The following is an 11,865-nucleotide window of genomic DNA, read 5'->3' as shown; positions in this document are numbered from 1 at the left end:
CAGCAAATGTTACTGGGCCTGGAGGTATTCCAGTCAAAGGCAGCCATTATGGACAAAATTATAAACAATATCCATCCCAGCAATTTCTCTACTCAGAGCCTACTTTCCCCTTTTACCCTATACCCAATATGAACCCCTTCCTAAGTTTACCCTATCCCCAGTTTATTCCTAATCCGTTTTTCACCCCATGGCTTCCCTATACAATTCCATTTCCCTACAATTCCTCTCCGGTACCGAGGGGGGGATGAAAAGGGGGAGGGAAGAAATTAAACCCTCTCCTGCCTCAGTTTCCCCACAAAGCATGCTCAGAGAGTTCTGTCTCCCTTCTGTCAGCCCTAAGATGTTCCACAGAATCTGTTTGGACATTTAAAGACTCAGGAGGGTGGATTAAAATAAAACAGGTGAGATGTTGGGGTCCCTCCCCTGCCATGTAGCCCTGGGAGATGGGCCCTGGGGGGGAGACATGGGGTTTCCCTGCCCCTGGTCACCTTTGTTTCTTCTTCTTCTTGCATAATTCGTTGAGATCCTCCGAATGGCAGCTGACTCTCTTGATCCTGGAGAGGAGGAGGGGGAGGGAAATCACACACTCATCGTCATGCTGGGGAAATAATTGTCATTTTGGAAGGAATGGAGAAAGTTGCCTCCCAGCTCCCCGTCGTCTCTTGGAGTGCCTGGGGGATTGCTAATGCCACTTATGTTGTTTGGAGAATTTTTTGGAAGTCCATCTATGTCTCCTGACCCTAACGATCCGTTCATGTGATGGGGCTCCATCCCGCCCATGCCGCCCATGGGGCCGTCAGAGCCGGGGCCCATCGGGAAATTCGATCGACTGCCTGCGGGCGATACTGGATTAATCATTGTGTAGATGTTGCCACTTAAATTTGTTGAATCTGCAGGGCTGGGCATGATGGGTGTCCCTGGAGGGCCACCACCACCGGGCGGACCCACGTATGTACCAGGCGATGAAGAAGAATATGGGATTGAGTTAGCACTGCTGGGGTTCGGCCACGGTCTACCAGCGCCCGGCCCCATGTTAATTCCAGGCATGCCAGGACCTAGGGAGTTGGGTGGAGGTCTCATGCCGCTGCCGTAGTTCTGCGGACCGGGACCCATGGGGCCCATCCCTCGTGGAGGGTTCATCCTTTGCATGGGGCCGCCCATGTTAGGGTGCCCTTGCTGTCGCGTGGGATCCATTGAATTGGGCAGCAATGGCTGTGTACTGGGAACGGCACCCGGGGGCTGGTTGCCTATCCTGATGGGGGGCCGGGGACCTCCGGCGTAGCGCGGTGACATGAACGGCTGACTGTGGGGTCCCATCATGCTGCTAGGATTGTGGGGTGGAGGCTGTGCGTGTGGCGAGGGCTGTGACCCAGGCGGTCCCTGAAAGAACCCGGGCGGGATGGGGCCCCCAGGCATCCCGTCATTCGAGGGAATGTTTCCAAGCACGGGACTCGGGGCAGCAGCTGCACTGTAGTCATGAAAGGCTTTGGCTTCACTCGAATGTTCACAAGTGTCTCGCCTTTCGGGAGTTGCGCAGTACAGGTCCCAAAACACGCACCACCAGGAGTGCAGGAAGCCGGGGGGCTCGCCTAGCGTGATGTTCTTCTCCCACCGGATCTCGGACAGGAAGGTCTGCGCAGACTTCTGGGCGCCGACGTGCAGCAGGTACTCGTAGACGTACAGCGCCAGCTTCTCCCGCGCCTGCCCGTCCGAGGGCACCGCCGAGCCCTTCCCTTTGGCGAACATGGTCCGCGCCGAGGAAGAGGGGGGCGGCCGCCAGGAGCCGCCGCCGCCGGAGCCGCTGCGCCCGCCACCGAGGGAGCGCCGAGGGCTGTCAGAGCACCGGCCGCCGCCGCGCCCCCATCGCCCCGCGCCCGCCGCCGCTCGCTCCACCACGCGCTGCACGCGGCCGGGCGGGCACCGCCGGGTCCCGCCGCTCCCGCCGCTCCCCGCTCCGCCACCAACACTGCGGCTCGCTTGGCTCCGCCCGCGCGTGGGAACTGCCTCGCTGCTGCTCGCAGAGCGCTCGGCGCACGTGGCCTGGGCCGCACGGTCCTTGCGCCACGCTTCCCTTCGCCAGGACACAGCTGACATTGCTCAACAGTCTCGGTAACTAAATAATATTCACGAAAATATTCTTCCATCGGCATATATTTTGACTCCAGTATTAACTGTGTCCAAACGGTTTTCCAAAAGCCCTTGGTAATAATTAAATCCCAAGAAACATAGAAAAAGTTCTTAAACAACCATGCCAGGAAGTGTTTCAGTTCTTTTTGAGCTTGAATCAAGCTAAAATTTACAAATCGTTGTTCAAGAATCATTTTAAGTTTAAGATAAATGTCCATATGTGACTCTGAGAGCCAAGAGTCTTCCCACAGTTCCTCCATAGTTTAGATATGGAACAGCAAAACAAAACCAAGAAGAGGAATCCAAAGTTTCCCGGGTTTACTCACACAAATCAGTCGCTTAGGGATCGGGGATCGTTCTGCTCACAATTCTCCACCATTTGTTGCAGTGGGGATCCTGCAACACGCATATATCAAACCAGGAGTCCCGTGGAAAGGAAATATATATGGACAGACAGATTCTTGCTAGCTGTTTCAGAGAGATGTTTATTTCTTCAGCCGCATGGCCGGGGCTCTGCCGAGGAACTGTTCCAGTCACGGGACCCGAGGGGTCCTTGGCCACCCCGGGGAACACAAACCAACCAATGGGAAACAAAGGTGACCAGGGGCAGTAAAACCCCGTGTCTCCCCCCCAGGGCCCATCTCCCAGGGCTACATGGCAGGGGAGGGACCCCAACAGTAATTCACACCACAGTTAAGTTAATAGGACTTCTCAGGGTTGTAAGAACCTGCTGAGCTGCCAATATTTATGGGACAATCCCATAAACATGTTGCAAATTCCACAAACATGATACCTCCAAGCCAAGACTTTTTAGAAATTTCTAAGGAATATTGTGTTACTTCACAAGGAGTCACAGCTGCCATCAGAGGCAAAAAAAGTATTTAAACAACAGGTAACACTTTTCTGCCTCTGTGCCTTTTGTCTCCAAGGTAGATAGACATGGACTTTCACGAGAATGCTGACACATTTATGCCCATTGGTTTCCTTCAGAACAAAATCAGCGCTTGTTGTTCATCCATGCACTCTTACAGCAATTGAGTAAATTAATATTAAATACATATTCCCCCTCCTGTAATACTGGAAGTATTTCTTGGGGGCTTTTCTGAACAAATGCAATATGAAAATGCTGAAAAACCTAGCCCAAGTACTCCCTAAAATATTTGTCACTATGATGGGGCTTTATTTTCATGTCTGAAATTTCAGCCTGAACTATGGCTTGAATCATTCCTATACCAGTACTCTCAGAAGTACTAAATTGTGTTGCTCAGAAGTTTTTGCATCGTGGCTATAATTCCATGAGACTTTTTGAACATGTTTCCTTAGGGACTCCAAGAATCAAATTTGTAGGCAGTGTATGTCAACATGTGATGTGTCTCTCCTCTGTTGTTTATTTCAAGAGAAGACTTCATCTAGAATGAGAGGAATTAGGAGCTGGGTTTCCATGCAAAGTCCTGTGGGCTCCTTGTATTGCTCTGAGTCTCAGAAATAAAGGCAAATGGATGGGAAAAGGCTATGCTGGCACAGCTACAGCTTGGGAAGCCATAGCTGAGCTATTTTTGGACTGCTGATACTACTGGAGACACAACAACAAGATTTAGCATGAGAGGGAATGGTTATTGCAACCATCAGCTTGGGTGGAACTTCAAGATACAATAATTCCCTTTCCTTGGCATATCTGGCTATCCTAACACAATTACCTGCAAAGCACTCCTGCAAGGTCAGCAGGTGCTGTTAGTCTTGACAACAAACTTTCTGCTGGGACAGCCTTCCCATGGAAAATCTGTGCTTAATTCTGAGTGCCAGAAGCCTGGGCAGACAATGTAATGTGGATGGATGTAAGGATAAACCAGCAGGAATGACTGCAGGATGAGTGGCTTCCCTTGCCCTCAGCACACTGTAATTTCCCATGAGTCATTTGGAAGATATTAAGAGTCACCTAAGCCACCCTAAAAATAACATTTGTTTCTCCTGCTTAAACTAGTGACATTTAATTATAGAGGAGAAATGTAAATATCTTTGAAATATCTCCACCTCTGAAAAGCTCCATTAATATCCACAAGTAGCTGCCAGATTTGTCAAATAATAAATCAAAGTCACTTCTCTCCAAATAGGAAAGTGGCAACCAGTAAATCTCTGGACTACCCATTACCAGGCACAAGTACACTGTATTTGGGAAGGATTCCATTAAACAGAACATGGCCAGCAAAATCCAGCTCCATGTTCTGCAAGAGGCTTGCTTTGCACATTTCTGTACCAAAGCAAGTTTTCCTGTGACTTTCCTGGTCCATCCCCCATGCCACAGAAGCCATGTGTCAGGACAATGCAGTTCTTTCCAGCACCCTGAGGAACTCTCAGCAGAGCATCACAAAATTGTAGGGTTTCAAAAACATGCATCCCTCTAAGAACCTAGCCTAAGAATATTTATTTTTGTTGTTATTTGTGATTCTCTTTACAAATATTTTAATTGTATAATTTGTAAAATTTTTGTTTTCATAGACTATATATAAAAGTAATTATATTATTAGCTGCCTTTTTTTTTTTTTTTTTAAGGAAGAACTTATTTATAATGCACAAGCTCAGTCACTTATGTTTCATTTTCTTCTTAATTTTTACTTTCATGAGATCCTATTCGGCAAAATGGATTGGATTGCAATCTGTCTGGATTTGTCTCAAATCTAACCCCTCTTCATATACTTCACATACCCTGCTCACTGTAATGCCACAACCTTGGCAGTGATTGTATCAAGATAACAAGCTTCTGTCTGTCCCATAACTAATGTAGGCTGGGAAGGTAACATAATACCCAGTAAGTAAGAATTAATCTTTTAAATCCAAATATATTGCTGATAGCAGGGATTTCTGTTGAATGCTCATAAGCACTGAGGGAAGTTGGATTGCTCAGGTGTAGAGTCAGCCCTCTTACAGTCTCCTCTGTGCAGCTTTGGGAATATGCCATTCTTCAGAATCAGACCCACATTTTTCAAGTTGTTTAAATAAAACTATTGGTATTTTCTTAGGAGGTAGAGTTTTCAGTCTGTGATTAGGGTTTGAACAAAATAAACAAAAAAACAAACCCAAAACCAATCTCATGAAAGAAAATGTTCCACTGACTTCAGAGAATGAATCTGCATGGATGCAATAAGCTTTGCTTTTCACACCCACTAAGGGGAAAACCACACATTTATTTCACCCCCCTTCATAGTTCTTCTGTGAAAAGTCTTCCTTTCTCCTATATACAAGTTTTATGGACATTCTACCAATTACTGACACATAAGAAGCAAAATTTCCAGAAATGTTTTCCATGATGTGCCTGGTTTTTACTGGCTTAGTTCTTTTCTACTAACATATGGAAATAGAGCCTCAAAATCATTTGGGGGTAGGGGAAGCATATGCTGGAATTAATATTGTTTACAACAATTGATCCAGTGCACATTGTCTATGAAAGAGCAACAGCTTTGTGCTCTGCAGTTGAAACGGGATAATGAAAAGAAAACTGAAATGGATATTCTTGTGACAAGAGCTGTTGAGATCCAGTTTTCAGTCATCTCTGCCTTAACACAACCACACTCAGGAGGCTATTTTGCCTGCATTGTAGCTTTCATTAAACACACCTCTCAGTTTTGCTTTTAGTGACCAAATGATCATGCCAGTGAAACCACTACCAAGACTGACAAAAGTTGTCCATGTCAGTTAGACATCCAATAGCAGGAATCACAGATCTCATGGGCAGGTTTCAGTTTGCCAGAGTCAGTAGCCAGATTCTCAGAAGCTTTTGGCACATTGCATGCAAAGCTGTTGAGTGGCTGAAAGGGAGCAAAGAGCCTGTGAAAGTTGGGCTCCTGTTGGGCAGAGAGACCGAGCTGCAGAATAGCCCTTCCAGGCAGATTGAAACTTGCCCTGTTCCTGCCAGCTCTGGGCATGTTCAGCAGGTAATCATTGTGTTCTGGCACTGTGGCTGTCAAATCAGCACCTCTCCTGGGCTCTGAAGTGGCACACACACAAGTAAAACAACATAGGTAGAGATACACACATACAAACGAAAACTTTTCTTGTCCCTGACATTTTTATCAACACTCTTTCAAGCTTAAGAAAAATTGCCCTTCATTCCTCACAACCCCAACTCTGACACCTCGCAGCTTCCTGCTAAGCTGCACAACTCTCAGCACTAAGCAGTGCTTTTATCACCACTTGACAGTTGTGAGCTCATGGAGTTAAACACTCCTAACTTGGCTCTCAACTCCAGCTGCCCTCTGCACTTTGCCAAGGGTCCTGTAAGTGTGCCAACACAATCAGCTTCTGCTGGGGACAGACAAGAACTGGTCTGCCTTTTCAGGAAGAACTTCTCTGTCTGTAGTGAAATACAGAATTTTGCCAAATATATATAGAAAGATATATATATATATATATATATGTATATACACTTACACACCTATTAAAAGGCAATCATGCCTGGCTTGAGAGCAATTGCTGGTTCTTGCATTTCCTGACTTCTATCATAGCTCCTCATATAACAGTTTTTGTTATTTACATTCTTATTTAACTGGGGCTAGGACACGACTGCTGAAGTTACAGATAACAACCTTGTCTATCTAAAGCACTGATTTATGTTTGGAACTATTTAGTGATTGCTTTAAAATGTTCACAACAATTTGACTTTCAGAAGGCTATTAAGAAAAATTGTTGGACTGCTGGAAGAGCACAGAGTAAGAGTACATTGCCTACGGGACACAGAGAAGTCCCTTTCTTGAGAAAATGGGATAAAATAAGGTAATATTTAAGAAACTGCTATGGAATAGCTGTGCTGAACGGCCAGAAAACTAATGTCTGAGTTCTTGGCAGGTTGACCATACAGAGATAGAGATTGAGACTCAGCCCAGGACACAGAGGACACACATACCTGTCTCCTATTTCCCTCCATGAAAGAGCAATCAATAAAAATTATCAAATTTCTATCAAAATCCTGTAAAGAGAGGATTGATGAAGAAAAATGATTGAGTGTCTGATCTAAAGCTAGTATCAGTTACAACAAGAGCATCAAAATACATCAGCTTCAGTAGATCAGGCCTTCAAGGTTGTTTCTACTGATTGATGTTTGGCTGTTGTTTCAGATGTTGCCAAATAGCATAAGTACTAATAAATTCTCAGAAAAAACCCAGATTGAATGGACAGTGTACCAGACCCTTGTGCATCCTGATCAGTCTCCCCTTAGAACACATAATTGGCTAAAAGTATTTTTGACTTCTCCTTGAGGCTGCACAAACATTTTTCATTTCATAGGTCATATCTGAGAGGGCCTCCAGAGAAAGTGTGATATTAGCTTTACAGTATTTTTAAAAAAAGATTGGGCTCAAATAGAACAAATACAGCCAAGGCAGCACCAACAATACTCTCTGCATTGCCCTATAAATATTAAGTTCACAATGTATGTGTCAATTAAGGGTGATTTGTGCTGTAGACCAAAATACAGTATAACAAACACAGGAATGAGATCAGTGCCATATTTTAAAACATAACATCCAAACAGACATCATGCAGCAAAGCCTTATATCACTGAACTCAAATTAATATAAAACCATGATTAAGAGAGATATAGATTACATGGTTCTCCTGACAATTCCAGCCAGGACCATTTACATCTGCCTTGTTTTGTTTTTCTGTTCTGTTTGTTATTTCTATTCCTGAAGTACAGAACAAACACCTAATCCCCTGGAAGCCAAAGACAAAACTTGGTGATTTTTTTTTTTGTTAATAATAAAAGAAAAATCAATAAAAGAAGTTACGAAAATAATACACTTAGATGGGTAGATATTAAAAATTAATCTTTTGCTGTAGTCATAGGGGAACTTCTAAGAAAAATTTTAGCATGATCTGTGATCATTTTGTGCAGAGATTACAGAAAGATTAGCAGTCATTTAATGTTAATAGTAACATCAAAATTGGCAGGGTTGGTTTGTTTTTTTTTATTCAGGATGTAACCAAGTGTAAAACCATACCTGGAAGAGAAAATCTCAACATCTCTTGCAGTGAGATTAAATGGAAATAATTGCAAGTCTATCTGCCAAACATAAGAAGTTCAGGTGTCTTTGGACATGTAAAAATGAAACCTGAAAAGTTACATTGGCTCAATAGCTGAAACAATAATGTTTTGAATGTGGAAATTGAAATGCACAAGGAGTTATCAGAAATATCTGAATTTGAAATATAAGATTAATATGAAATTTGTAACATATGTTCTTAAAATCAGATTAACATACTGATAAAGAAAACCTGCTATGCCTGGATTGTTTATCTCTGAAATCCTCCTCTGAGGACCACATATCTTTTAAGAAGACAAGCTTTTCCCGAATTAAATCTCTTTGTCTCAATAAAAGAGAAACAGGAGAAAAATTGATGGTCCTTGTTTTTCAGACATCCAAATTCTATGTTCTGCAAGTTCTTTCTGACCTTTGATTTATGCTGTTACCTGTGGTTCTGGTGAAGAACCGAGTAAGAGAATTTGGGGATTTTTTCCTCTGTATAGAAGAAAGTGACTGCAAGCTGCAATGGTAACATTAAGGATTTCATTTGGGTACATAAACAGGTGCTTAATTTCTGGAGTTACATTCACAGATTCTCCACAGGCAAAGCTGCTTAAAAGCCACCCTTTTACTCAGTCCCCTGCTTTCTTTTGTCACTTGTCTAAACCTATCCTTCTGCAGCAGACATTGGCCACTCTGCCTTTACTGGAAGCTAAGAAAACAAGGTGGCAAAAGTTTCAATATCCGTGGCTATTCACAAAGAGATACAATTTATTTTTGCTAGTCAGGTCAGCCGTCCACTGGACTGCATTTCTATGCCTTGCCACTCTTCATTGCACTCCTTTTGGACAAATTATTACCATGTATTTTTGCCTGTGGTTGTCCACTTTACAACTAGAAAACATATTTTGTATTTTCGACGAGCCCTTTGAGTTCTACTGCGTGAAAAAACCAAAACAAGCTACCAAACAACACAAACCAAAAATCCCAAAGCAACAGAAAACTCTCCTTAAGAGAGTTTGCTATGATTCATTATCTGACCTCCAAGATGTGATTTACCAGTCACAGGAAATAAATTTTACACAGCTCCTTCAGTATTCAGAGACAGAATTTCAGAAAACTTGATTTACCAACATGTAAAAACAAAACCAAAAGATTTCAATCCCTGATTATAAGAAATGCATCGTTTTCAAGGGAAAAGGCTCTGCATCTATTAAGCCCTGCTACCATCCGCGTGACTCAAGAGGAAGCATTTAATTTTGCTTTCTTTTCTGCTATTTCTCTATTTTTGAATGATGCAGAGAGGGTGGAAATCATTCCACTGAGCATTCAGCCAATAACCTGACAGTGAAGTGAATGAGGCTCTCTACACGACAGCTCCTCCTCCCTGTGCAATCGCTAGAGAAGTCTATCCATAAATGACCCTTGGTTTCCATTTAAAAGTCTATCATCTCAGTAGGAAAAGTCTTCTAAAGCCCTCTGACTTAGAGAGAAAAAGCTCTGCTAGCTGGCCTAAGGGCAATTTCTTCCTTCTGTTTACCTCTCTTTGAGAGGCAGCAGCCCAAATACATTACTGTCTAGAAAGTCCTGCTTATAAAATGGAGGGGTGGGGGCAGAGCAGGGCAGAAGGAGGAAGGAAGAAAAAAAAAAAGAGATTCAGAGCTGAGGCAGAGAGAAAAATCAGTGTGTTGTATCCTTTGGTGCAAGCTGCATGCAGGCATGTGTGTCAAGAAGTGCATGATTAAGACTTGATCCAAGATCCACCCCATTACAACCTCTCTTATTTTCGTGGGGCCAGACTCATGCAACTTTCCCTGATGGTACAATTTACTTTATGGAAGCCATTCATCATAAGAGGCATTGCAGCACCCCAAGGAAAGCTGGTGATGGGATTACAGTCATCACCATGCCAGTTTGCCTCTGGCTTTTACTAATTCTTTCAAGCTAACATAACCCATTAAAATAAAACTCAGTCTCTGCCTGGATCAAACTTACAGCATGGGCTAGACCAGCATGTGCACTTACTTGCTTGCAAGGCATTCTGCCCCCTGCACACAAAAAAAGGACTTTTTTTTCCTCCTCTCTGAAAAACTATCCTCCACAACATCTGCAGCCAGCATCTGCAACACGTACACAGAGAGCAGCAATCATTTAGGACTCTTAATTGGTGTATGTGACACAGACCCCATAGTGAGGGATCAAAAGGTCTCAATGAAAAAGTCTCCCTTTCCATTGACAGCAAAAGATGTTTAAATGATACTCAGGAGAGGCCAAGCCCCTGGACAGCTTCCTTACCTGGGCAAGTCAGCAGAATAAAAGAAAGTTCTGTTTTGTTTTCCTTTTGAGCTCCTAGTGCTGATAAGGCTTGAGCAGAAGACTTCCTGAAGCCTGGGAAGGTTGCAGTGGCCATTGCCAATATTGTCTCCATCAGCAACCTCCCTCAGAGGGAGTTTCCAACAGCAGGCTCACATTGCTGCTGCCAAATATCAGTACCACTGAGCTGCTAAAGACTTTTCCCTCTGGAAGAGCCCTCATCTGTCACACATAGGTGGACACAGCAATGCTGAGAGAACAAGATCTCATCCTGAGGGCACAGCACCAAAGTGTCTCTTCTTTCATGCCTTGGGGTGCCTTCCTGTGCCTCTCTTCTCTCACCACGCCCCTTCGCAAACTCACATAAAACCTCTCATTCCCCCCCCACTGCATCCCCTCCTTTTGGCCTCTTTGTGGCAGGAAAAACAGCTGAGACCCTCCCCTCCCCATCCCAAGCACCAGGCCTTCGTTCATCAGGTTTTTACACCTCCACTAGCATCCCAGCTCTCCACAGAAACAACAGCCCAAAATCCTAATGAAACTCCTAGTGAAACTCCTTCTTAAGTACCACGCTCCATGGCAGGGCTGCAGTTGCTTTTCTAGGAAGATTTCCTTAAAGATGCCCATAGCCCTCTTATTACCTGAAATAGCACACCTGAAGATAAATGATTTTATAGAACTGCATTCTGGCTAATCACTGACCGAAAAAACCCCAGCAGTGAGAGACTATCTGAGCTGCCTGAGTTGTACTGAAAAATCAAGGTCAATGTATTTCTAGATTTTTCTAGAAAGACAGCCTTGAGCCCAGCATCATTCACTCTCAGACAAAGCACAGTGTGGAAACTGAGACTTGACAGACAAAGTGTCTCAGTAAAGATGCACAGCTTGGAACAAGTCAGATAATTTGTAGTAATTGCAGGTGGCTCATGCAGAGCCATGAGAAGAAGCCTCCCTTGAGTCATCTTGCGCTTAAGTTGGATTTCTTCCAAGAAGATATTTGACTTAGCTTTTTTTTAATCAGAGACAAAAAGGAATTAAAAAAGCTTTTAATCACTGTAAGAATCCCACTTAATCAGACTACTGTCTGAGTTTGTTTCTTTAGCACTGATGAATTAACCTGATCACAGTGTGATTTTGCTAAGAGTTTTGATAGTGTAATATTAAAGTTTTTCCGTTAGTTGCCTGCATTTACATCTGTTACAAATCTTGCTTACAGAAAAGGCTTGATAAGAGAGGTCTTAAATGCAACCCCTTGACCAAATCAATGAATTTCCATGTTCAGACCCTGCTATTCTTATTTTCCAAATGGGAATATTCAAGCAATTACTATGAACTATCCTATGATACAGGTGATTCTAATCATGCAAACTGAAACCAAGTAAACAAGTCCAGTGTTTTCTTACTGGAC

General features: G+C 43.6%; 1 protein-coding gene across 1 annotated transcript; it reads right to left on the bottom strand.

Annotated features, from left to right (window-relative positions):
* Positions 1-506: 506 nt before the first annotated feature.
* LOC125329737 (single-stranded DNA-binding protein 3-like) lies at positions 507-1,800 on the bottom strand. Its single transcript, XM_048312066.1, has one exon. It carries the CDS (start codon positions 1,744-1,746, stop codon positions 580-582), a length of 1,167 nt encoding a protein of 388 aa, XP_048168023.1. The 5' UTR covers positions 1,747-1,800; the 3' UTR covers positions 507-579.
* Positions 1,801-11,865: the final 10,065 nt, after the last annotated feature.

This window comes from Corvus hawaiiensis, chromosome 8 (assembly GCF_020740725.1).
Source record: "Corvus hawaiiensis isolate bCorHaw1 chromosome 8, bCorHaw1.pri.cur, whole genome shotgun sequence".
NCBI lineage: Eukaryota > Metazoa > Chordata > Aves > Passeriformes > Corvidae > Corvus > Corvus hawaiiensis.
The sequence above is the reverse complement of the archived record's forward strand: the minus strand, read 5'-3'. Positions and strand labels throughout refer to the sequence as shown.